General features: G+C 41.6%; 3 protein-coding genes and 1 non-coding gene across 5 annotated transcripts; 1 reads left to right on the top strand and 3 right to left on the bottom strand.

Annotated features, from left to right (window-relative positions):
- Window positions 1-189: 189 nt before the first annotated feature.
- LOC108035224 (elongation of very long chain fatty acids protein 6) lies at window positions 190-13,146 on the bottom strand. Of its 2 annotated transcripts, none has more exons than XM_017110753.3 (5): window positions 12,918-13,146; window positions 10,881-11,116; window positions 3,036-3,173; window positions 2,741-2,863; window positions 190-2,304 (listed from the first exon to the last, which is right to left on the bottom strand). In XM_017110753.3, the coding sequence occupies exons 2-5, from the start codon at window positions 11,060-11,062 to the stop codon at window positions 1,797-1,799; spliced, it is 951 nt and encodes a 316-aa protein (XP_016966242.1). In that variant the 5' UTR covers window positions 11,063-11,116; window positions 12,918-13,146; the 3' UTR covers window positions 190-1,796. The 2 variants fall into 2 exon arrangements, with proteins under 2 accessions (XP_016966242.1, XP_016966243.1); XM_017110754.3 differs by having other exon boundaries at window positions 12,977-13,145.
- LOC122819069 (U12 minor spliceosomal RNA) lies at window positions 5,412-5,618 on the top strand. Its single transcript, XR_006368520.1, has one exon. It is a non-coding gene; the product is annotated as a U12 minor spliceosomal RNA (small nuclear RNA).
- An 873-nt stretch (window positions 13,147-14,019) lies between the features above and the next one.
- LOC108035223 (guanine nucleotide-binding protein G(f) subunit alpha) lies at window positions 14,020-19,723 on the bottom strand. The gene is made up of 5 exons (XM_017110751.3): window positions 19,392-19,723; window positions 16,776-16,997; window positions 16,190-16,358; window positions 15,102-15,199; window positions 14,020-15,007 (listed from the first exon to the last, which is right to left on the bottom strand). The coding sequence occupies exons 1-5, from the start codon at window positions 19,400-19,402 to the stop codon at window positions 14,308-14,310; spliced, it is 1,200 nt and encodes a 399-aa protein (XP_016966240.1). The 5' UTR covers window positions 19,403-19,723; the 3' UTR covers window positions 14,020-14,307.
- A 3,928-nt stretch (window positions 19,724-23,651) lies between these two features.
- On the bottom strand, window positions 23,652-25,598 carry LOC108034542 (coatomer subunit zeta-1). The gene is made up of 4 exons (XM_017109468.2): window positions 25,503-25,598; window positions 25,078-25,445; window positions 24,493-24,583; window positions 23,652-23,830 (listed from the first exon to the last, which is right to left on the bottom strand). The coding sequence occupies exons 1-4, from the start codon at window positions 25,518-25,520 to the stop codon at window positions 23,783-23,785; spliced, it is 525 nt and encodes a 174-aa protein (XP_016964957.1). The 5' UTR covers window positions 25,521-25,598; the 3' UTR covers window positions 23,652-23,782.
- Window positions 25,599-25,694: the final 96 nt, after the last annotated feature.

Below are 25,694 nucleotides of genomic sequence, written 5' to 3'. Positions count from 1 at the left end.
GCGGTGACACCTCCTTGCCTAGCTCGGACACCAACCTCTCTAAAGGCGGTAATTCAAATCCAATTAAGGTTTTCACTTGGGTTCTAAAAATATTTGCAATAGTAAATTAAAGTCATATTTGCTACAATAAATAGGACTCACACAAATATATAAAGCCCACTTTACACCGACCAATAAATACAGCTTCGATTTTCCATCCTTTTCCGTTTGTTACGTTTTATTTATCCGTTGGTTTTTGTTTAGCATTCTCAATCTTTAGTTTTGTTTCCGCTTAGTTTTTATTTAGTATGTATACCCGACAAAAATTTCAAGTTTGTTCGTTACAATTTCTCTCTCCTGCTAGAGTTCGGTATCAATCCAAATTGATACCGATCCTCCTTTCCATTCACACGATCCTCTTTCGGCTTCCGCCTCATTTTCATTTTCAGTTACAGATTCCTCGTTTACACTAAATTAACTTTTCAAGTAGGACATTTGCTTTTCATTTTCTTGGTTTTCCGTTCGCTTACAAATATAAATATAATTTAAACTTTTCTCTGGTTATTTTGTTTTTTCTTTTTTTTTGTGTTACGTTCAAGGACTTGCTGTATTTTTCTAAGTTACCAAAAAGCAGCATAGAAAATGAGGGATTATTAAAATGCATTCAACACAGGCGAACTAAATAAATGCCTTCCCTAACAGAATCAAAACTTTTATATAGTATTCTGACAATTGCTTAAAACTCCGCTAACCGATTGGGAAAAACGATTTTAAAAAATGCATTCCAGTCGGCCAGCGGCGTTTTCATCATTCGTCATGCGACTATTACAGATATTGGTAATCTAAACAGATTTCAAAACACTTTATTACTTTACAATAACAATTTGCGCTCTGGATCTTGGAACAATAGACTAACTTATAGTGTTTTGTATTGGTTTTGTTTTCCGTTTTCACTTGTTTAATATTCTGTTAATACAGAGTTTATAAATATATATGCGTATAGACTTAGAAGTACAATGTTCGCAGACCCCAACAACAAAAGTTTCGGTTGGAAAACATTTTTCCAGCAACTCAAATTGAATTCGAATCAAAGAATATCCTTTGTTCGTGTATCGCTTACAGAGTGATATACAAATTAGGGGCAGGAGTCTGAACTCGCTTGAGAATTTCAACTAAAATTGGGAGGCAACACAAAATCCCACCTGAGAAGGCAAATTATCGCTGACAACGCAAATATCGAAATGGAATCCGCGGGCTGGTGGAGAACAAGCATTAATTTAGAGGCTGTCAATGATTCTGCAAATTATATAATCTATACATAAACGACTTTGGGCTAGACAACACACGTTTGAAACTGCAGCTGGGAAATACACATGCTAAGATGTTTTCGGGGTGACTATTAATTTAACTCATGCAAACAGCTAGCAAGCAGCTAAATTCCTTTCTTCTCATCAATATTTCCCTTTGGCTGGGTGGCTATGAACATTTCTAGAGGTCTAAATTCAGTGTTCTACACATTCACATGCCCTCCAGTTACATACAGTTCTCTGACTTTGGTTAGGATAGGTTCGTCTGCTTCTTATATACACGCTCAGATATATAGTTCGTTAGCCTGTCCGCCCGGTACAACTTTTCGCTTACAACTTATACTCGTGCTTAGCCGTGTGTCTGTGTGCCACCCAGGTTTAAAATTAAAAAACAACTTGTACACCGCTACATAAATAAATGTCCTTAGCCGTAAACAGTGGGGAGGGGTGAGGGGGGAGGGAGGAGAGTGTTGGTAATTGGGCGAAGAGTAGGTGTGCTCGAGCCCCACCTTACTGCGCCTTGGCCTTGCGCAGATAGGCGGCCTGATCCTCGCCAGCGCCGATGAACTTGGAGCTCTCGCCGATCTGCTGGGGGCTGCTCGACTGCTTGACCGCATTCTGGGCTGCCAGGGAGGCGGCCATGCGCCGGCTCTTGTGGCCACCGGGCGCCAGGTACGCCTTGTAGAAGAATCGCGCGAACAGGACAAAGTAGCTGAAGTACATGGCGATCGACAGGTTGATGTTGCGCTGCGAGATGTGGCAGGACGAGGTGCCGTGCGTCTTCAGGAAGCCGTTGGCCCACACGTTGATCGCACAGCCGATGATCATCTGAGCCAGCTGCAGCGACGTGATGATCATCGAGATGAACCTGGGCGGATTGAAGCGGGCCGCCTTCAGGGCATAGTAGCTGTACATCACCGAGTGCACGCAGTAGTTCATCACGATGAACCAGCGGGCCGAGCTGGTGTACTCCGTGTAGCTGAACCACGAGTAGATCAGCACGGTGATGTGGTGGTACCTGTAAGGGCAAGCCATTCCATTAGTACTCGGTTTGCAGATGGAAAAACAAGTTCTATTTGATAGGGCCCCATTAAAACAAATTACAATTAAGGTTATCAGACTTAACAAATGGCCAATGGGTCACGTGTGCAAACAATAATATCTTTTCTATTTTTTCAAAAAACCCCCCTAACCAGATAAGAACCTAAAATTCAATGAGTTAAATTTTACATATGCTAGCGGGTTTTTTGTCTCAAAATACCTTCCACTGCAAATTACGCTAATTTTAATACCCAACAAGTATCTCAACGTCGCTATGCTTTTCGCACAACCCTCTAGGCAAAGACTTAAACTTAAATATGATTAACAAGTATATGTTTTTCGCCTGGTAAGGAACGTTGACGACAGTCTATGGATAGTGAACTCTACCTGGCCCATTCCTTTCTAAAGCTTACCAGTGCAGGAAGATGAGCGGCTGCTTGCGCAGCACAATGAATATCGTGTCGCCCAGCTCCGGCAGCTTGCTGAGCACGAAGAGCCAGGTCCAGAAGCCGCATACGCGATCTTGCTCGATGTAGCTGTGGGAGAAGGTTCGGAATATGGGTCAGTGATCGGTCATTTGCATACATACGCATATGGCAATCGAGTTCCCCAGCCTTGCACCAAGGTCTCGCTGGGAGGCGATGAACTTGACGAAAGGCTGAAGCGGATTGCGGATTTCGATGGGTGTTCGGAGGGCAGAATACCAACCTGGGCACGCAGACGGAGTGGAAGAGTCCGTAGTGGCGGAGCACGTGAATCAGCTCCGGCGCCGTTCGGGCGGCTCCCATGATGCTGAACATGGCCAGCAAGGTGTTCCATATGATCAGCGGGCCGCGCAGTTGAAATCTGCAATGAGTAAAGAAAGGAGACTTCGTAAGTACAGTGGAAAAGTACCCGGATTGGGGGAACAAGTCGTGCCTTAAGCTTGGGTTTTTTCCTGAGACGCGACTTGCCTGGCAGCAGTAAGTTAAGCAGGTATTTCAGTTCTAAATTTCTCCTGGTACTTGATTACAATAGAATCTATAGACAATGTAAATAATGGCTAATTAATAACCAACGTCCCAGCACCCAATGCGATTTCTTGCCGAGTGCATGAACACTCACTTCCCAAATGCAAATTCCACTTGAAATTATTGATATTTACTCGAGGCCAATAGACGAGGAATAGCAGTAGGTAAAAAAACAGCAAATATCAACTAACTTCAACTATTTTTTGAATTTTCCTAGCCGCTCTAGACGAGCGTGACAGTCAAAGATCAAGTTATTATTTGCCATACACACTTAATAAGTGCGAATTTGTGTGTCATGTAAGATGTCACCCAGGGTCAGTCGTATAAGAATGCGAAGTTTACGAGCAATTTTCTCGATAGATCCCTTCAATCTCCTGAAAATGGGTAATCTTGGCGAGACTACAGTTGTCATGCCACTCGGCACAGAAAGCTATATTGCCCCACGACATGGGTTAGTAGATTGCACTTGATTACTTTGTCGCTGAGCTGAAACAAAGCTGATAAGGCGAGGTCAACGAAAAGCAAATAGTCTCAGGTGATCTATTCGAGGGAAGCATCAAACGTTGGATAGTCACAGAGCAGGCACGTGTATGGAGAACAACAAGATCTTCTATAAAAAGAAATCCATTATCAAACACTCTTCAGCTTTCGGCTGCTAACAAAGAAAAAGTTGTCTAGACAAAAAAGAACTGGTTTAGTGATTTAATGACTCAAAATCTAGGTTTAGCAAAGTTCTTTGAAATCACCTAAGGTTATGAACTTTTTTAAAGGAGTTTTTCGACTTGGGAACGGCTGAATCGCAGGCTAATTCTAATTGTACCACTCGAGGGTCTAATTAGGAATGTGTGATTTCTTAATCTTAATTAGTAATAGCAAATAAAGTTTACGCAACCAATGGGCTGCCCACCTTATCGATGGCCCGTTTGCCGCCCTATACGAAACCTCTTCACGCGGCAATTAGTCATAGAAATCCACACACACAATCGAATCGGGACAAAATGTGATTTCTGTTATCAGAAAGTGTTGTTATGCGTAGCGTAGCGTTAAATTGATCGCCTTAACCTTTAACCTGGAAGCAAAGTTTACAAAAAATTCCTAACAGGCAATCGCAAAAGTTTACCTTGCCATTAGGAAAGTTCCGAGAAGCAAAGTCTGTGTATAGGGAGGTGTTTGTTTGGCCACATGTCAGAGCCCCGAATGCGTCAACGGGTTTATGGGAACACAATCGATAGTCAGTTATTAAAGAGATTGTGATTTTCAGGTCCGACTGGGGGACCTTTATCGGGGGCAATCAGAAAGCCCAGTGCCAGCAACCCCCCAGGCTCACTCGAAAATCCAGCAGAGATTTGCCTAGATAAGTCCCCAAGTATTAGGCAATTAAGCTGCGTTTCGAGGAGCAGGAAGATCAGGGGGCAACCGGCGGCCACCGAGCGGAAATGCTCATCTAAGGAATTGAGCTGCACATGTGCGATGGCTGGGAATCTTAAAGAGTCACTTCTATTAATAGCAATTAGGCGCACTGCCAGATGAAAGCATCGGAAAATGTGCCCCCAAAAGCTATGTTTGAGATACCCTTAAACATAGAATAACTTTAGTTTTGAAACTTACGTTTTTAGTCACTTCAATTATATTTTAAAAAGTATTCAAAACTAGCCCAGCTGATAATATAAGTAGGAGAAAAAATACTGTTCCCTAAAAATAGAGAAAAAATATAAATATATATAGGTCTTTAATAAAATTACTAGAATTTGTTAAAACAAAAGAATTTATTAAGAACTCCTTAAACCACCCAAGATGTACAGTGGATATTCCCCATTAAAAGCAGTTTTCTGGTGCTGAACTTTATAATACTGTGGTAGTCCTTATGAAGATGATGTAGAAATTTAATTTGAAAAATTTGTAAGCTAATAAAATATCTAAATTCCACTAAAACCACCTGAGATTTGAACTGAAAATTCGCCATCAAAAGCTCTTTTTGCGTGCAGAACTTTATCACTCTGCAGCGGCGCCTAAGATTCCCAACCGGTTCTGGCTGCGCGCGCATGGGCTTCCATTCACCCGCAGTCGGCAATTCGTGCCTCAAACTAATGAGTAAGGAAAACCAAACGCCTTGCTAACCGCTTGGCAGAGTTGGCTTCTAGGCAGGGGGGCGGCTTCCGTCCCTTGAAGCTCGAATTTTTGCAAGGGCACAGGTCGTCCCCTCCTCCGCTGGGTGGGTGGCGTCCGGCCGAGCGGACCGGCGCCTACTTTGCGTCCGGCGAGCGGGGCTGGGTGCCATCCCCCGGCTGGGTGTCTGCGATCTGCCCGATGAGTAATCCAATGCATCCTACGGGTACTAGATACCTAGTTTTATCTACAAGATACAAACTATAGAAATCGTAAATCTACAGATTTGAGTGGGAGATACGAATGTATATTATTTTTGATTCTTGTGTATTCCAATTTTAGAAAGCTTTAAAGGCCGTAAGATTTTAAATAAATAATTCCTTCATATACTAGATACATTCTGAGATTGGTGTTTACTGGTTTGAGTGATAGAAAGATACAGAAACATTTTTTATGTATTCCTAATTAACAAAGTTTATTAGCCCAACAATTTTAAAATAAATAACAGATTCTACTCTGAAATTTTAAAATTTTCATTTACATATACAACCCTAGAAAACCTTAGGAAATGTATTTATAGAAAATATTTGTCTAGGTTCGGGATGCATTTCTATAAATGAGTAACTAATCAGCATACGAATAATTAAGCAAGTAACTTGTTTTTAAATTGTTTAAATGAATTAGAGGAACTAGGTTTCTGGGATTACTGCATGTATTTGCATAAATTAATAAACAGCTTAGGCTGCCCACATGTTTAATTAATGTACTAAACTCGCGGTTCCTAGCCTCAGCTAAACAAGTCAATTTAAATTTCAACGTGCAGTCACGTGTGTAAACCCCAGACTGTTTAAAAGTCTGACATCGTTTGCAATTCTGAAGTGTCAACAAATCCAATTAGTATCTTTTAAGTATGCGGAAAGAAATTAGTAAAAGAGTTTGTAGCTGAAAGTAATTCAAGCACAGTCAAAGTTCAAAAAGATACAAATCGGAACTGCATAACTCATGGTTACCATAATCACGATGATGGCGCATTTCTGGCCTATGTTAGGGGAAGTGGCTGAACTTTCTTTTGCTTTCCACTCGATGGCGAAAATTGCATAAGCAAAGAGAAGCAGATTGGTCGACCGGGAGAGAGTAAATCAAACATATGGAGAGAGTAAACCTGATTTTGCAAAATATGTAAACAAAAGGCAGGGGAGAGAAAGAGGTAAGAAAAAGGCCCAGAAATGTTGGTCAATTGATTAGTTTTCGGGCTAAGCTCAGGTTGTTTAGCTTGATTTATGCAGACCCCCTACAGACCCACCATATATGCACACCACTTTTCCGAGCGGTGGCACACTTCCATTTAAATATCTATAGAAATGCGCTACAGTATTCGCAACACTGTCTCGTTTTCGTTTTGTATTTTTTGCAAACCTTTTTTTCGGCGCGTTGCAAAACTTTTTGCTTTTTGGCTTTATGTTGAGCCATAATTAAGGTCTCGCTTTATATTCATTTTTAATTATTATTCACTATATTATGCGGCGGTTCACAGGCTAGCGAGACTTTGGATGTCACAGCATTGACCAAGTTATTTCCGAACGAGCTCAAAGTGCAACGGAAAAAATATTGTGAAAGGTTGGAGCCACTTTTGCTGAGGGGGCAATTCGATTTGAGATAGCTTTGGCCGAGGCTTTCCAGGAAATCGTATTAAAAGTAATGACAATCAAGATTTTTATTGCGATTGGCCATTAAAAATATGATTATTTTTACTGGAAACAATAAATACCAAACTGACCAAGAGAAAGATATCTTAAATGATTTTTAGTTAATTATTTAGTTGAGCTACTAACTTTGAAAGACCTATATTTTTGATCAATGCAACTGCAGCCTTATAATATCTATCTTTAACCATCTCTATAAGCAGCATTAACCTTTTTGCTACCGCAACACGTCTCGAATTGCTAATGAGGGGAATAATTTGTAAAAAGCCAGTCCAATGACCTGTTTCGTTTTCAATTAAATTCCCTAACTCTCATTAAAAGTGAGGCTTGTCAGAGAAAACACTTTGTCAACGTTTATCTGAGCCGAGCTCTGGAGAACTGCGCTTAAACAAGCGTTCATAAACGATCTTTTGCCCCTGACAGTACTTCATGTGTTTAAGGCCCCTATCTAATCGGCACAATTGTTCATGACGAAAGGGAAACCTAATTGTTTGTTTTTCTCTTTTCTTGCCAAAGCCTGCTGATTCATGACCAGAAGTTTCGGGTAATACGGCATGACACACCTGCTGCAGCAGGTGGGCGATAAGCCGCCAGTGCCCAGACGAAAATTCGATCATCAGCAATCCAGTCAAAACAATTTTGGTGGCCGACAAAAACGGGTTATTTCCGAGGGAGAGATCCATGCATGGTGTAAATAAAAATCGGGAAAAAGTGGCGTGATATCAAGCCAGCAGACAGCACACGGCATCTTCAGAAGAAAGGGCCCCAAAACTGAGAGGAGAGAGCTTTTCTTAAAGCTCAGTGTTTTGGGGTCTGAAAAATGGTATCGTATGTAGGAAACATCGCAGCAGCCTCAAAGAGCCTACAATGAAACGCGGGTTTAATGACACACTTTAACACGATCTGCTGGCCAGCTCTGCCCACTTTTGACCAACTGTTTGTGTTGCCGGTTGTCGTTAATTTGATGTTAATATATGTAAACATATGCACACTCGTAAGCCCACCGAAATTAATTTTGGTTTCACTTTCAGCAATGCCTTTTCTTGGCTCTTCATATTCGTGGCTAGTTTTTACATTTAGTTTTTCCCTATTGGTATTTGCAGTTTTAAAACTAAATCTACCCACTGGTAATAGTTAATTGCGGCTGTAATTGTAATTGCAGGTGCTCGTGGAGGGTGGCTCTCGCCTGTCATTGCGGCAATTATTGGTTAATTCGCAACTTGTTATATAATTGCCACGCTTCAATTGCAAAAATTTCCCCATATCAACAAAGAAATAAGTAAGATAGTTTTCCGCCCTCTTCAGGACACTGTTTACAGAGCTAGCGTGATAAAGTCACATTAAAGGAGGTTTTTTCAGGCGGGGTGCAGGAAAACACCGAATATAAAACTAGGTTATCCGTACTCCGACGTCCTCGTCACACTTATTTCCTGTGCTTGTGATAAGAGTCAAATGGCATATGAATAATCAACGGCACTGAATGACTCAATCTTTTAAAACTTAAAATGATTACAAGTAGCGCTCAGCGAGCTCCACTGTGAGCATATTCGTTGCTGATTTCTATTGTCAGCGCTGCTGCCCACACATTCCGCCCACCCCAACTTATACCGCCCCCTTCTAAGCCCTCCTATTATGGCCACAAAACGTTCGCACACGCAAAGTCCAAAGATACACAGGTCAACAAGAGTTCAGTTTGGCGGTTGTAAGATTTATGATGATATAAATTCATACAATGTTGGAGAAACACGAAGATGTCTCGGTTATTTAATGCTTATTTGCTAAGTATCTAACAAGGATGTATAATTAACAATTTTAGAATGCCCGCTTTATCCCTTTCTTAAACAACAATAAGAAAAGTAAAGCCGTTTCGACCTCTGAAACTTTCCTTTTACTATCTGCTTTATGTTAGTTAGTAAGTTTTAGTAGCTAGTCGTCATAAAAAGTCATCATGAGCGGAATCAAGTATTCCAGTGTAAGCACTGACCAGTAGTAGTGGACCAATCGAGTGAGTACATAAATGAATGTCCTGCTGTCCTGTCCACCAACTTCAGTTCAGCATTATTGCCCCCAAAGACCCCCCAAATCGTGGGCACACCCACTTCTTGCATGACATGCCACATGCCCCGCGCTGAACTTTGTCCGCCGGGTATGTTAAATGAAACGGGTACGACATGCCGTGTACCTATAAACCTAATCAGTTTAATGACTTTAATGGCGTACTGTCCAAAACGAGTAAAAAAAAAAATAAAAAATTAAATTTCATTCACAGCTTGGAATGCAATTTGAAGTCCACTCTCTAAATTTATGTATGTGCGCTGCACACCCAGCGGCATTCAATTAGGTCTGTGGTATCTATAGCAAATTTTGGATTTGTGATTATGATATTTATACGTCACCTATCATGAAAATAAAAATCTAAAACAGAAATATTTGATAAATCGCTTTTGAACCTCTCTTTATTTTCCCAACTTAACCCTTTACCTCTCCTACTTTTTAACCTTTTTAAGTCTAACTCTAAGCCAAATAAATTCCCCCCGCCGTTTCATTAAATTCACACCTTTCTGTGCCAAGTACGTAGGTTTGTTTAGCCGACTCTCCTCCATGTGGGCAAATATTGAAACGTCATTACAAAAAGAGCCGAGCAAAGTAAACGACAATAAATTAAAAAAAAACTGACCGCCAGATCCCCAGCGTATGTCCACCGGGAGAATTGCCAAGCAGCCCAGGGCCAAGCCCCTATATAACTCATCCGAAACCCATGGGCGTAGGCCCAAGTGTGGGCAGGAATTATGTAAGCAGTTTTCGGGAGAACTATAGAAGAGGAGAAATAAACAAGTTCAATGTGAAGTTTGACTTGACTTTATAAAGGAATTTCTTGTTATTTTCCCAGAGAAACTTTTATAAACAATAAACTTTTCTGTAGAGCCCCGAAACTTTCTACCGAATTTCACAGTGGCTTTAGCAGGGTTATAAATCCCCCCCGAACAGGTGACAAAACGGAATTATGATCTGGCAAAAAACAGAAGCCTGAAATAGGCGCCCCCCGATGGCATGTCACGAGCCCAACTTAATTTGGCCACAAAGCCCGTTGACGACAATTAGAAACCAGGAGACAGAATAGGCAAAAAAAACCAAGCGAAACGAGACAATTGTCAGCACGAAAGACCAATTGAACCCATCACAGGTAAGCCAGGTAACGAGGAGCAACAGCGTTGACAGTTGCGGAAATATTCAAAATACCAATAATGGCGAAATCAAGATGGGTACTGGAAAATACGACGGAAAATAGTGCGTGCCCAGGTGCAAATGCAGTTGTTTGTTTGGCAATTGAGATTGAGTTGAGGAGCCCACCTGCAGCATTAGCGTTTGATTAGCTATAATTTTACGTAATTACACGTGGAAATCGACAGCTGTCTGGGCGGCTGCAGTCTTTCCGGAGAATGAAACCAAGACAAAGTGCGATTGTGTGAGTACAGGGGTTTCCAGGGATTGGTTTCGATAAATAGAAACTTTCGTGCCAGCTGCGATGGGCGTGTGTGGGTCTGTGGGTGTAATTAGGGCCGCTCCCCCGCCCCGTACCGCCGGCCAATAATTTCTCAAGGTTCCAAGGGCACCAGAGTTCTGGGCACAACCATAATTTCGCCGAGTTGGCGAAAACCATTCTAGAACACATGTTTTCCAGCGCTTTAACAGGTGGGGTCTCCGGCTCCAGAAGACTCCGATGGAAGACTCACCTCGGCCGATTTTGCATGAAGTGCTGACCACCGAATATGACCAGCATGTAGATGCCGCAGTAGTAGAACACCCAGGTCCAGTTCTCCAGCATCCATTTGCGGGTGCGCTGGTGTATGAAGTCGTTCTCGAAGTCGAAGATGTACGAGTAGTTGGGCGTAACGCTAATGTCCATGTTGATCATCTTGGTGGGCTTGATGTGTGGCGTTGGTGGCTAGGTTACTTGGTTTATGTGCAGCTGTGGGGTGAAAAGATAGATTTTAATTAGTTTTAAACTAGATTAGTTAGGAACTGCTTTTTTGGTTTATTTTTGGGAATTTTTTCATTTAATTTTGTTAATGGAAAACAATTAAGCCAACCGCTGTACATTTAAATGCAATGATTTTAATGGGGTGTTAAAATTTGCAGGGCGTGAATTTTTTAACACACACCTTAAGTATTCTAATAAAGTCTAGAAATAGCTTTTGACACACCGTACGGTGTTTTTGAATGTGTGTAGCTTTTGTATTCCGAAATTTCAGACGATTTCTGATTTACTAAGCGACTTATAAAGATTATTATAAAGATTTATAAAGAAATATGGGTTATTTAGAGGCACTACAAGTCGTGTATCTGAACAGTGGAATTCTCTTTTTTTCTGGGCTTACTAGACATTTACTGATTGCCGTATCTTATCTGTTCCCTAAGCACTGGGGACTTTACACGACGAGGTTTAAAGCTAAATTCACTAAAAATTCCGCACCACTCCCCCTGTCGCACACACGCACACGCACACACACACTGGCACATTAAAGCGCGCGTTTTGTCGCATAAATTTCTCGGCGACCTTCCTTTCCCCTTCGTCCCAACCCCACTCCTTCTCTCCCTCTCTCTCTCTCCTCCTTTTCATTGATTTTGCGAAACAACAAAAAATGCCGCTGGTCCATGGAACGCTCTCTCTCTCGCTCTCGTGCCTCCCCCACAAACTCTGTCGCAGCCTTTCGCTCGCTCTCTTTGGGATGTGCAACGCAACGCTTTCATGAATGGCTCCCCACGCTTTGTGGTCATCTATGTACATTCTTCCGCTTTTCACACTTTGCACACCTCGTGCCGAGGCCCAAATAGATACACAAACAACTGGATGCACAGAAAAAAAATATTGCTAAATTTATGATTTTAACTTTTTGAATTCTGCTTACTGCAAAGAAGAGTGGACCAAATATATCTCTGTCTGCTAACTCTTTCCCAGAAGTTTCCTTATATTTTCAAAATCTAACAGAAACAGCCTTCTCAATCAAATATTTTTTTCAGTGCACTGGGCGCAAAGGGAGAGGGAGGGGGTGGCTGTAACGGTAAGTGAATTTGTGGTGGTTCATGGAGAGCGCCAGTCTGGCGCGCGCTCTCTCTCTCTCTCTCTCTGTGTCCTCTCTCCCCTTCCTTAAAAAAAGTCTCGTGCGAATAAAATGAATTAGGAGAGAATGCAAAAGCAAACATGAAAATCAGCCAAAATACTAGGGGGAAGGGCGCAATTTGCCGGTGGGAGGGAAATTAGTTTGAATGCCTAATTGCATGCCAGACACGCGACTAATCACACACACTCGCACACGCTTACGCACTCTCACTCACTCGCACACACAGGTGATTTCGTTTTTTTTTTTTATAAGCTTCGCTTTGGTTTGGAAGCTTTTTGTTGTTTCTTTCGTTTTGAGTAACATATCCGGTTTTTTGCGCGAGCGCTTTCAAAAATTTCTAGTGAAATTTTTTCGTGTCTTCCTTCCTAGCGGTTATTATGCTCCCCAAACACATCATGCCCCATCGCTCTGGCTCTCTTGCGAAAAACACGCGATCTTTTTCGGCTGTTTTTTCCTGGTATTGTTGCTATTGTGGGTTCTGAATCGATAAAGTTCTCGGCTAAATCAGCAAAAGTCTGGGAAATATGTTTTCGCCTCTCTGGGCCCGCTCTCTCTCGCAGCATCGGTTGGAAAAAATGGGGGGGTGAGGGTCGCAAAACAAGGAGGAAATAAAACCACCACAAAACATCAACGAGTACACGCACTCACACAGTATCACAGAAAACACGGTTACTATTTTCGAACGCTGATGGCTATGAGGTAATTACTTTTGCTCGCCGCCCCTTATCGCAGTATCAATTGGCTGGATCGCACCACTGTCACACACTTTTTCCCAGCGACTCGGTCGGTTCAGCAAGTCAAGTCGAAAATCTATCTCGAATTCGCCGGCGCACGAACTGAAACGGCTTGCTGGCGGGCGGTAAGTGAGGTCGGAAATCTGTGGAATTATTCAAAAGTTCGACAGCCCTAGTTCGTGAGCAAAAGCGATGGGAACATCGCTCATTTTTTCGTTTAACGCAAGCAAACGTGCGAAACGTAAGCGACCGTTAGCAACGTAAGTGTTACTGTTCGATTTTAACAGCGCTGTTAAGATCTAACAGTGACACTTACGTTTTAATACGCTGTGTTGGTATTTTTGAGCTCATGGACTTTTCTTCTGCCGTCTCATTTGGGTGGTACCGGGTACAATTATATCATTTTACATTTCCGATTTTCGCTGTAATTAATGGAAGCGGAACCACACTCTACCGTACTAGAAAAAATTTATATTCGAACATTTTGAAAGCCCGTCTAACTGTTCCAAATTGTAACTCACTAATTTAAATTTACTATATTTAAGTCCGATAGGCCTTAGCTATTTAAGTTAGTCAACATTTCAAGTTGTAACATTTTTTAACAGTGTAGAAGGAGAGCGGGATAGGATCTCAAAATACCAAAGAATATACTACTTCCAATTGGTGGATAACTTTGCTGAAGGCTTAGCGGTGGTTGAAACCTAATGAAAGATAAATTTTATGTTAAGTTCTTGAAAGCAACAAAATGTTGTTTTTCTAATTACTGAATCTTTCAATCTTTAAATTAATAAATTCTATACTTTTGCTCTCTCCTCTTGAATATTTTTACAAAAATTTGAACAACAGTTTCCCTTTAAAATCCACGCTTACATATTTTAAACTTTCGTAAGCCCTGTTAAGTATGCAACTTTTAATGCACTGAAATATTTGGAGGATTCCCCCATTTTTGTTTAGAGTATTTTTTATTTTCATGTATAAAATACTTAAATTTTGATGTCCAATAAGAACTCAATAAATTAGAGGGGGTGAGGTTTGGTTTTATTATAAATATTACTTTCTATTAGAGTTTACGAAGTAGTGGACAAAGAAGAAGGAACATTCCTTGAGAGGCCTCCTCTTTCAAATCCTTGCAATTTAACATATTAAAGCGTTATACCAGGCAACGTATAACCTACAATGCCACTACGATCTAAGATCCTACAGGGCTACTTAAGTCATATCCTACTAGATCACAGATGGCGGGGGCTGCGAGAAGACCCCCTTAGTTTTGTTGAGAAGCTCTTCGAACCGTTTCCGGATCAGCACTAGAAGAGAGCCATGCCGGACACGTTCTCCGAGAGGATCATCTTCTGGACGTCGCAGAAGACATCGCGGATGCAGCGCGTATCGGTGGCGACGGTGAAGTGGTAGTAGCACTCCCTCTCCGAGGTCCCCAGATCCACCTGGTTCCGCGAGTGGCGCTTGAACGGCTCCTGGGTGATGTCCACCAGCTTCTGCTTGATGAACATCTTCGTCCAGTCGCTCTCGTCAAAGCAATTGTCCTGCTGCGGCCTCTTGCAGAAGTCCTCGTACTCGGGAAAGTAGTCCACGATGTGCTTGCCGGCCCGGATCTTCCGCTCCATGATGTCGTACTTGTTGAGGAACACGATCAGTCCGGCGGAGGCGAGGAACCGATTCTGCCACACGGCCCTGAAGAGTTTCAGAGCCTCCTGCAAACGATTCTGGTTGGGATCCTCACGCAGATTCTGGTCGAATTCGCTGCACGAGATCAGGAACAGAACCGCCTGAATGCCCTCGAACACTTGGATCCATTTGTTCCGCTGATCCCGCTGGCCACCGACGTCGTACATCTGGAACTCCTGTTCGCCACCACCCATGCTCTTGGGAATGGGAACGCGGAAGGTGATTTGCGAGATGCCAGTGGTGATCTTCCGGCTGTGCAGGATGTCCTCGGTGCTGGGAATGTACTCAGCATCGCTGATCCGCACAAAGTTGTCCAGGAAGCTGAAGAAAAAGAAAGTAGAAAGTTAGTATGGGTACTTTAAGGATCTCTAAATATATCTCAAAGGAGCGTTGATTTGGAGTTGGCAATACTTACTATTTGGCACTATCCAGCAGGGGGAATTCACTCGAGCGATCGTAGCAGGCGCGAATGCCCACATCGTTCCACAAAGTAGTGACGTGGTCGCAGTACTCCTAAAAATATAATACAAATAACCCAAAAGTTAGTTTTGTTTATTATAAAGTGATAAAAGGTACATAGTCTCTTCACCGGATGTTTGCAAAAGGAATTAGGACAGTCAAATACAAAAAGCTAAACCCATTGTAAAACTGTCTAGTAAACATTTTGATATAGGTCAAAAACGCCAAGATTATGTCATATAAATCTCATAAAAATTACGTGCAATATGAAAAAGAGCTGTGTGTTATAAAAAAAATTAAAATAACAATCAGAAACTCTAATTAAATAAAAAGAAATGTTCAAAAGGTATAGTAAATTCTATTTTTGGCTGATTATAATATGTTTTCCCAGGAAAACCAAAAATTTGAGACACAATCGGGTCACGTATTTAAGGGGCTGTCATAAACTTGTGGGAAAGCAGGGGAATCCGAACGTCGGTCTTCCTTTTGTTTATGCTTGCTATTAGTCATATTACTCACTGGTAAAACATAAAACCGTGAATGACTGGCATCTAGATCTAGGAAACGCCCCTCCCACTGGGAGACTTGAAACAGCCTTGGTAATCTTATCATAGGCCATATACTGCCCACTGGTTAGGGGTAGATATACATATTTGGCCAAGATCGAGCAGATTGCGAGGCATGAATCACATGCAAGGGGCCGCTGCAGCTGCGGCAAACTTGAAAAAGAGAGTGCATAGGCTGGGCCAGGAAGTCCGATTTACAAAACACTCGTTTGGAAAGTTTTTAGACATTCCACGCCGCCTAATGGACGGGCTATCAATCAAAGCGTCGCGGCCAGATAAGGGGAATTCGCGATCGCAAGCCGTTGGAGATTTGACGCAGGTCCCGAGTCTCAGGCGACTTCAAAGTGGTTCGCCTGGATTTTTTCGACAGCGACCACGAGTGGCTATGTATTTTGAACTGCGACAACACGACAACAGAATGTGAAGTGCAGCGAGGGATAAGATACAGATACGGATACGTGATGGCTGCGAAACTCACCTCATTCATGTACTCGGGCGCCAGTCCGGGCAGGGAGAGGATATAGTCCGCCGACCGTTCGCTGGTACAGCTGCCGAAGTCGATGCCCAGCAGCTCCATCTGGCCCACGAGCTGCAGAATGGACTCGTGGATGTTCTGGTATATCTCGGGGATCTTCTCGCGCCGTTCACTGTAAGTTTGGGAAAGAAACAACTTGAGTATGCTACTAAAACCAAAACCACATATTATTAAGATCAGAACTAACAGTTGTATTTTAAACTTTTATTCAATTATTCCTTTACTTTGTTTTCGTAAATAATTCAGTCTGGTTATCACAACATTCAAAAGATTGATCAAATAAGAATAAATAAAAAACATGGTGTCTTAGAGAACTATAATTCCCAACTGGTTTTATCAATTATAAATTTAAAATGTTTACTAAATGAAAAAAGTTTTTAAAAAAGCTTTGTGTTCCAGATAACTCTTATTCCAAATCGTTCTTCTAATGGCAATTTTAAAATGTTATTTGAATTAAACAAAATTTTAAAAATGCTTAAGGGACCTATAATTCCCAACTGGTTCTATCAATGATTACTTCGAAACTTACTCGTCGGTAAATCCGTTGATGTGCAGTATACGCATCTGTTTGATGATGGTGGTTTTGCCCGATTCGGCTGTGCCCAGGAGCAGGATCTTGACGGTGGTGTCCCGCACGCCCTTGGACATGTCCTTGAGCATATGGTGATCATGAACCGTCTGGAGCTGATCCTCCTTCTGGCCCATTACCGCCGCTGGTTTCGCCGGTTGTTGGCGCAAACACCGCAAAAGTCTGCATTCGCAAAAAGAAGAGAAAGCAAATTTACTTAGACGGTTGTTTGCCGACTTCTAAGGAAAAACACGCCGATCAAAGGTCTATATATAGCTATGGTAAAATATTTACTTACACCCCAAAGACCGTCACCCACCCAGACCTGATGTATGTTTAATTAAAAGCACACAGAAGCCAGAGACAAAAAAAGAGATACGGATACGTGTACTTTTTCTACTACTACGGAAAATACGCAATAGATAAAACCGCTCTGGACCCGAAACGGGGTAAAAATCAGAGGGCTTCAGGGGGTTGGTGTCTGGCAAAAACCGAACCTGACGCATTCCCCGCGGCTTTTCAAACAACTAATGCCAATAGCTCGAAACAATAGTACAATCTTTAATTAAGTCCAGAGTACAGTGCCGTCTAGGCAGTTATGTGGAAAATGCAATTGGCAATCAGGCAGAAGTATTCAAAAATCCATACTAATTACAAGTAAGAAAACTTATTTGCAAACTCATCCCTACGATGCGATTTTGTACTTTAGTTTTGTATCAAAGTGTAAATACTTTAAGTCATTACTGACTCATTACGAAAGTTGCAAGACATAAAAGTGCAATTATCGAACTTGAGTGATGGTAAATGCAATATTAAAGCTGGGTGCGAACTTAAGGACAATGTTGTATTTGAAGTATAGTTATGGCATTGATATAATTGATTTTTAAAGACGAAGAATCATACTTGAATTTCAGAGTGTTGTCTACTCAAGTTCTTCCCTAATGTTTGCAAGTCGCAAAAAGACATAACCAAATTGTTAAATAATTAAGGGATTCATAATAGATCACTTCAGAATCCAAATCAATATCAATTAAAGGCAATTAAAGTAGCTATCAATGGAGGTCCATTAGTGTGTATTTGGGTTATTGGGACTCTGATTGGATCACGTTTAAGATATCGCCAGACATCACCCCGCATTCCAGACTCAAAAACCTCGACAACACATTGTGTGTCAAGCTAATTAACTGACTAATTGCACTAATTGGAACCATGGAAAAATTTTAGCCAGTGCCCAAATGGACGTACTTTGCTCCAGCTGGCATTATATCTGCTTTATAGAGCGCCATCGAGTCAGGTGGAAATCATTCACTTCGAGAGATCGATTCGAGGGGGATTCGGGAATGGGGCGCTTGCAATTTTATAGCCGGCAATTCTAATTGGGCGATTGCCAAAACTTACTCAAGACCATTGGCTGGCTCTCGGTTTTCAACCTTATCGACGGCGCCCGCCACTCCAGATACCACGAACCGCTCCTTATCGAACCGAAAGCAATGAGCCCTCCTGCTCCTTCATTTCCCATACATACACATGTGATGAAACCCTTTACGGAACTGACTTAAATAATGTCTTCTTCATCGTAACCCGGCCAACAAGTTTATCAATGTTAATCAGGAATATTTCCCTCAATTTCGGTGGCCAATCGAATCAGGAACAAGTTGGGAATTTTTGGTGAGTATGGCCTATCTTTACGGTGCTGATTGTAATTTCTCACTTGATTTTAACACGCCTATAAATATGGCAAAAATATTTATGACAGCTTACAACAAAGGAATGAAACCCTATGGGCATTGAACTCTTCCCCGACCGGGGATAGCAACAAGAAACTATGCCGCCCAACAAAGTTTCGATCGATTGGAAAAACAAATAAACATTACTTGGCCTGACAGCTGCCAAATGGAACTCGTGGCTAATCTAAACAAATAACCATAAAATTGTATAATTTATTCAGAGATTATATTTCGGTGACCAGGTAATTAACTTTGAAACCAAAGATGAGTCAGTCACGTGGGAGTTATGAGAATCGCAGAGAAGGGATTGCGTCAGCCTCTAAGCTGCAACCTATGAGAAGCGCATAGAAGGGTGCATCCGAATCGCTATATTCAGGGATGTTAGTTAATATTCTTGTTTTCTTGTGTTTTGGTCTGTGTTTTTCTAATTAATTTATATTTTTTAATTTACAAACCAAGACCACGCAGGACAATAAAAATAATATACCATGAAAAGGTCAAACGTTTTGTGGTCTTCCCATAAAGTTAATTTGCATTATCTCCACGACGTGCAGTCTGATTTGGGTTGCCCAAAAAATTGTGATTAGCCTGACCAAATATAGAACGGAAAGTATTGGATATTCCGCCATGATATCATCCGCCCAGTGATAGCCGTAATATGAAAACCTGTATACCAAAAGTCACTATCCTCATTGCCTTAGCTTATCAAGCTGATTGAAGGTTCCCATTTTGGGGCAACAGAACTGTGATTTTGGGGCTTTTCGGAAATAAATGGAAGTCTGGTCAGATAGGGGCTATATTGTTAATCATATATACCAAAGACCCACTTTCTTAGAAGCTAGACACCCACCTTAATTTCATGGTTCTGAGTGTTGTATCAATTGTGCCCGATCGATTACGATTTTCGTGCTGTCGCTTTATTTTTCCACTCTTTTTTGTCCGCGGCTACACAATATGTTATTAAATACTTTGGATTCCACTGGGTTTTTGTTTTCCTTGGCCAGGAATGTGTTTATCGAGCACTTGAGTTCTTGTCACTGCTATAATAATAATATCCATTTGTGTGTATCACTGAACTCTTGCTGTCGCCTGTGACTTTCAGGGTTCCCCTTACTATTCGCTTGAGGCCGGAGCACGTCTAACACCGTTTTATGATCACACAGCACTGAAAGTCACAGCGAACGGGGCGAATTCTTAAATATCAGCTCGGTTCCATTCAGTTTCGCGATAAGGTCCCCAAAGAGCGGCAGAGAGCGGTGCCGAGTGGGTGGTTGGGTGTTTTTGGGGGCTTCGGGGTGTTCGGGAGCCCCATAGCCGCGAATCGTTTGTTAATTGCTTGTACGGGTGTTCAAAGTAAGAATGTACAATATCAGTGATTAGATAGCAGTCCGAGGGTAGCTCAACATATGGAACAACTCAGCAAATCGATGGTTGAAGAGAGTTATTCAAGAAAAGAGAACTACCGGGTTCGATTATCTCTTAAATGCAGAAATTGCCTAATCATGTAAATTTCCGAAAGAGGGGCTGAGTTAGCTAGAATTATTTTATAATGGGTTCGATCAGCACAGAAAGAAAATCGTATATGGGAATATGGCATGATATATCCACGCTGTTAGGATTTTAAAATGCTTTATGCTTACAAAACACACAGATAAAATCAATTTTATTATTTAAATTATGATGTTCCATAATTCTCCCTAAAATACGCTAAACTATATTTTAAAACTCTAAGGAACTCAGTGAAAAAATACTAATCTATTTCAAAAATTAAAATCATAATTTTTTAACCTACCCAAGTAACTTTTAAGCATTCTTCTGAGTACAGTCATTATAAAGCCCGAGCAATACCTTGCCTTTAGAAAACCCTCCCATCGACAACCCATATCCGGAATATTTGTACTCCAAGCTAAGCACTTGTGCTCAACCAATTACACTTTCGGAATGGAACTTTACCCCCTCTTCAGCTGGAAACTAATATTACACTTGATGGCAGGCGAGGATTACAAGGGTTGGCTTATTGTTTGCATACTGGAAGAACTGTTTTGCAACTATCTGCACTCCAATCAGGGCACTCGAAAGAACATGTAATTAAAATACAGGGCCTCGGTAACACAACGCAACAGAACAGCACACAACCCAGCCAAAACACGAACTCAATTCCCCTGCTCTGAACAGAACTTAAGCCTTATCGCAACTGGATGATAACTGGCAGTCCCGTGAGGATTTGACCCACTGTCAAAGACCGTATATTAAGGGCTTGCTGAAGATCAGGGCAGCCCCGGTTCACGGAGGTTCACTGCGAGCTGGGAGCTGGGAACGTTGAACCCATATGAGTCGGATTTCGGAGTCCTCCTGGGAGGCTTACGAAGTTGCCGGGCGGCACTTCGATGCCCCACTCCATTGCCAAGGTCGTCAACTGCTCGAGCCACCCACTTATCGGGGCAGTCAATGTGCTCTGATTTCATCCCCTCCCACTATATGGATTTATTCTATGTTTACAATACGTCTGTCTGGCGGGAGCTGAGAAACAGTCACGCTTTGAGATAGACACATTTGGGCAAGGCCCTGCAATTAAAGCAAATTGTGCAAAAATTTTCCTACAAATTGAGAGCCATAAAAGCACTTTTATGGATCGGGCCCCCTCATTCGATATTACTTCTGAGTAAAGTGGGCATGACAAAAACGAAATAAAATCGGAAACTTTAACCTCTCGCCGTCATTTCGCCATAATTCGTTCAGTTTCAATTAGTTGGCACACGTGAAGGTTTACTAATGGATTTTGCGGAATGGAATTTAAACTATTTTGTTTACCACAGACGAGATTGAAATTCAAGGAATTACCACCAATCGTTCCATGTGTATATACAGACCCGAAAAACAAGTCGCCATTCATTTCCCAGTATCAGGCGCGATTTGGAATGGCCTCTCAAGATGTTGTGGATTTCCGTTTCGGTAGACAAGAATTCGAAATCAAACACCCAAATCGTATGACTGACTAGACCGACTGAATGCCAAATAGTCCTCTCTTTTATACACCGGCGCGTTTTCATTATATAAATCTGAGGCAGCTGGCGATCGTGATCGTAAATCTTGATCCGATTGGAACCCATTTTCGGAACGGTGGCGCTAATCATGTGGAACCTCTTTCTTGGCCGAAATAATCTCTGCGATAATACAGGAGCATGCTTGAGAACCCGATATTGGGTATAAATTAAGGGGGAGCTAACGACCGAACTGTACTTTAAATTTCGATGGGAATGGTTTTATTGCAGATTAACTTTCTTTATAAAACTACGTTCCCTATCTCTATTCGGATTTATCAAGGATTCTTTGGTATACTCCTCAGAATACTTTAATAGTATCCTTAAAAGCTGTAATATAAAATATAATATAATCTAAGCAAATAACCATTACAGTGTATAATTTATTCACAGGTAATATTTCGGTAACCAGGCAATTAACTTTCACAGGCAAGATGAATCAGTCAGCTGGGAGTTATGTGAATCGCGGAGGAGAACGTCACCCTCTGAGCTAATCCCTATTTGAAGCGCATAGAAGGGCGATTTCCTAATCACTTTACCATACCTATAAAATATTGCATCATCTTTTTATTAAATTTTCCTAATCCATCAACTATATAGTGAACACCTACACAACATTGGCTATATGTTATTATATCAGGCCAAATACCACCGACTTGAGCTTATGCGATCTTATCTGCAAAGCGACAAGCCCCTGTCATCGTGCAACCACGTAAGCGGCTAATTCCGGGGACCTTGCGTCTTCGACAAAGCCCAAAACGTGATCCCAGGCAATCCATCAAAAGTGCGGTCCTGATATCACTGCCCCTATAGCTGATACTTACCTCCCAACTGGCTCTCCACTTCGGTGTTATTTGTCTAATTCGACAACACAGAAGGCAGATAAACGCGAGGCGCTTAATTTTGCGATTGTTTTTGTTTTGGCTGCAATGTTGACAAGCATTTGATTAAAGAGCGATGGGGGTGGCGATGGGGATGGGGGTGGATATGGGAGGTTGTGGGAGTGGAGCACGTCTGTGGTTCATGGGTGGTGCGGATGATGTACGAGCAACAGGTTGAAGTTGAATGATAGCCATGCGATCAAAAGCTGGCGAAAACAAGTGAATCACGGGTATCTGCCTTTTTTTTTTTGGGGAGTTATTAAACGGAGTTACGAAACAAGGTCTTATGAAGTAAGTCCCCCCGTCGAACAACCTTCAATTAACTCCCTTTTGCTAAAACGTAGTATATCAGTTCATAACTAAAGCTTTTAATGGCGTCTGCAACGGCTAAGAGCCATACTATAAGGTTGTAATGGCCATAAATCAAACCAATACAGCTTTAAGTGCCAATGCCCTTTCATCGAGGTTGGCAGAAAACAAAGCTGTTGAAAATCGTTTTCGGACTTCTTCTGGAAATAGCATTTTTTATGCACCCCCTCTATAAAGATGTTGAGATTAGCGGTGGCTAATCGCTAAATAATTGGCACCGCCTAATGAAGAGGCTTTGAGACCCTAGAACCCAGAACCACTTCCAATATACCCCCAGTTCTAGCTGCCACTTCAGCTCTGGGCACTGTTTGGGCACGTGTTTACGACACACTTTGGCCCCGTATCTCGAAGTGGTGCGAATTACTTCATATGCATATGCGACTCGGTCCCCGCATTATCTCATTGTAATACTGACCGATCGGCGTGGCATTGCATGGGTCAGTTCTGTAACTACTTGGCTGCATGTGAAAGTTCCTCGATTGGGAAACAAAAATGGTGGAGCTCAAGTATATCAAGTGCTCGATAAGCGTACACCAAGCAGTAGACTAACGAATTTTCGAATGCTCTTTAGTACGTCTGCTTTTGATCCACATCTGGAAAGTTGTTGCTTTTGGATTACCGCAAATCCGGTCCATATAGATGACTGGTTGGTTTTTCCGGGGGATCCCCTTATCTGGGAGGCCGATTACATTCCACGTACAAGTGATTTATAGTGGCTCAAGACCTTGATAACTCAATCAATCGCTAATTGGTGTCTGAAGCTACACGATGACACGGCGAGTTATTTGCTAGCTCAACCAATAAAAACATGCAGGGCTCTCCAGTTAAATGTATGTATTATAATATGCTTTACAACTAGGCGAAAACAGTTGGGGGTAAAAGAAGAATCGAATGTATTGCGACAACACGGTGCGGAAGTGGCTGCCTCTCTTCCGCCACCCCTCATCACATCACTTCAGAATGGACCATTTGAGTTGCTCGCGCGCCGACTGCAGAACCTAAAAGATAGATAGCACACACGAATATAGATACAGATACTCAGCAGATATTTCAATTTCAATCAATTAGTTAATGAACCAAATCAAAGTGAGCGTAAAGTTCCAGAACTTTTTAAACATATTTATTTGATCAATCAGAGAGTACAATGAAAGGGGCAATTTGGGGAAAAGTAATCAAAACTAAGTGGAAACGATATACACAAAGTAAAGGAACATATGTTACACTATAAGAAGATTTTTTAAATGACTACTATTAACTTTAAAAACACAGGGAGCTCACTTAGCTTTTACAAACCAACTAGATTTTAAATACTTCTAAAAAATAAACATAATACAAAAACGGATTATTCGATTTATAAGAATTGGATTTTAAAACATATTTAAATTTTTTATATAAATTATAAAAAAATAAATACATTTAAATAAACTTGAAAACGCTCTTTACAGTGATAAATTACGTTTAACTTAAAGTTTAAAGAGCATATTTATTTGATCATATTGGGTGTACAACTAAATGACGATATATCGGACTGCACGTAATCAAAGTACGAAACAAAACATGAGCAAGTTAAAGTACGAACGCCTACCATTGGGTTATCAACAATAAAGAGAGCTACTAAGTAGTAAGGCTACCAGAATAGACCATTTAGAGTGTTAGTTACCTGGGCAACGGTCTGTTCGGCAATGGGAATGTCATCGTTGCGCAGATCGACGCGTTTCACCACGGACGAGGGATCCGCGTCCAGGATAATGCTGTTGGGAGATAAAGGATTTAACAAAAAATATAAAAGAGTTGATGGGATGAAGAGTGATGGGATATGTAAGTAAAATAGATACAGTTCTAGTACAGTTAGTTATCTCCATACATTTTATATCCAGTCTACTTAAAGAACGATTGTAAGCTTTGGAGATGCTAAAGTTGACAATACAAACATTTGCTTGCATTTAAATTAAAAGTATACATTTCATTCCTATCAACTGGTTGATAATACAAACATTTTCATACAATTTAAATAATTCCCTATCAACTGGTTAGCCTTTTTTAAAAAATCTTGGTATAAAAATGGATGAAACTAAACTAGAGTTCTTAGATTTTCGTAAAACAAGTTATATCTAGTAATGAGTTGATGTTAGGGTACTTGAGACAGTACCTAATAGAACAGTGGCATAAGTATAAACCATATGACATAGCTCCTAGTATTCTATCCTGACACCTTCCATCACTGCCCATCTATGGATATACCCACCCTCCGTCGCAGATCTCGTCGAAGGCCAGCATGATGATCTCCAGGTTCTCCAGCACCAGGCGCTTCTCCACATTCTTCTTGAGAATCAGGCTGATGGAGTCGTAGAGGCAGTTGAGCACGGAGAGCAGGATCAGCTCGTTCTCGTAGGCGTTGCCCATCACGTAGAAGAAGAGGTCCACGTTGCTCTTGTAGACGCAGGTGAGCCCGTCCAGCATGATGATCTCCGTGTTGGAGCGGTGCGTCTTGTTGAACAGATTCTTTTCGAAGGCCTTCTGCTCCTTCAACGTGGACAGTATGTTCTTGTCGTAGTACTTGGCCAGGATGCGGTTCCCGTCGTTGTCCATGATGCACATGCCCTTGATGATGTCCTGCGGCACATATTCGGCGTGAATTTAAGCCAGTAATTTGTGTATTTTGCAATTTACCATCATAAATCCGTCCATCTTTCCTTGTTTTCGTGTCTTACACGTCACTTTAGTAGGACCACACCTCGACCGCTAAAAATACCTCAGAGTCAGATCCGCCAGTTCCTGCTTCTTAAAAAAAGGCCAAATCCAATTGGAAATATAGCTAGTTTGTGATTTTTATTAATTGTTTTTAGTTTTTACTACAAAAAT

Source organism: Drosophila biarmipes, chromosome 3L, assembly GCF_025231255.1.
Source record: "Drosophila biarmipes strain raj3 chromosome 3L, RU_DBia_V1.1, whole genome shotgun sequence".
Classification (NCBI taxonomy): domain Eukaryota; kingdom Metazoa; phylum Arthropoda; class Insecta; order Diptera; family Drosophilidae; genus Drosophila; species Drosophila biarmipes.
Note: the sequence above shows the minus strand (reverse complement) of the source record. Positions and strands in the feature narration are given on the sequence as shown.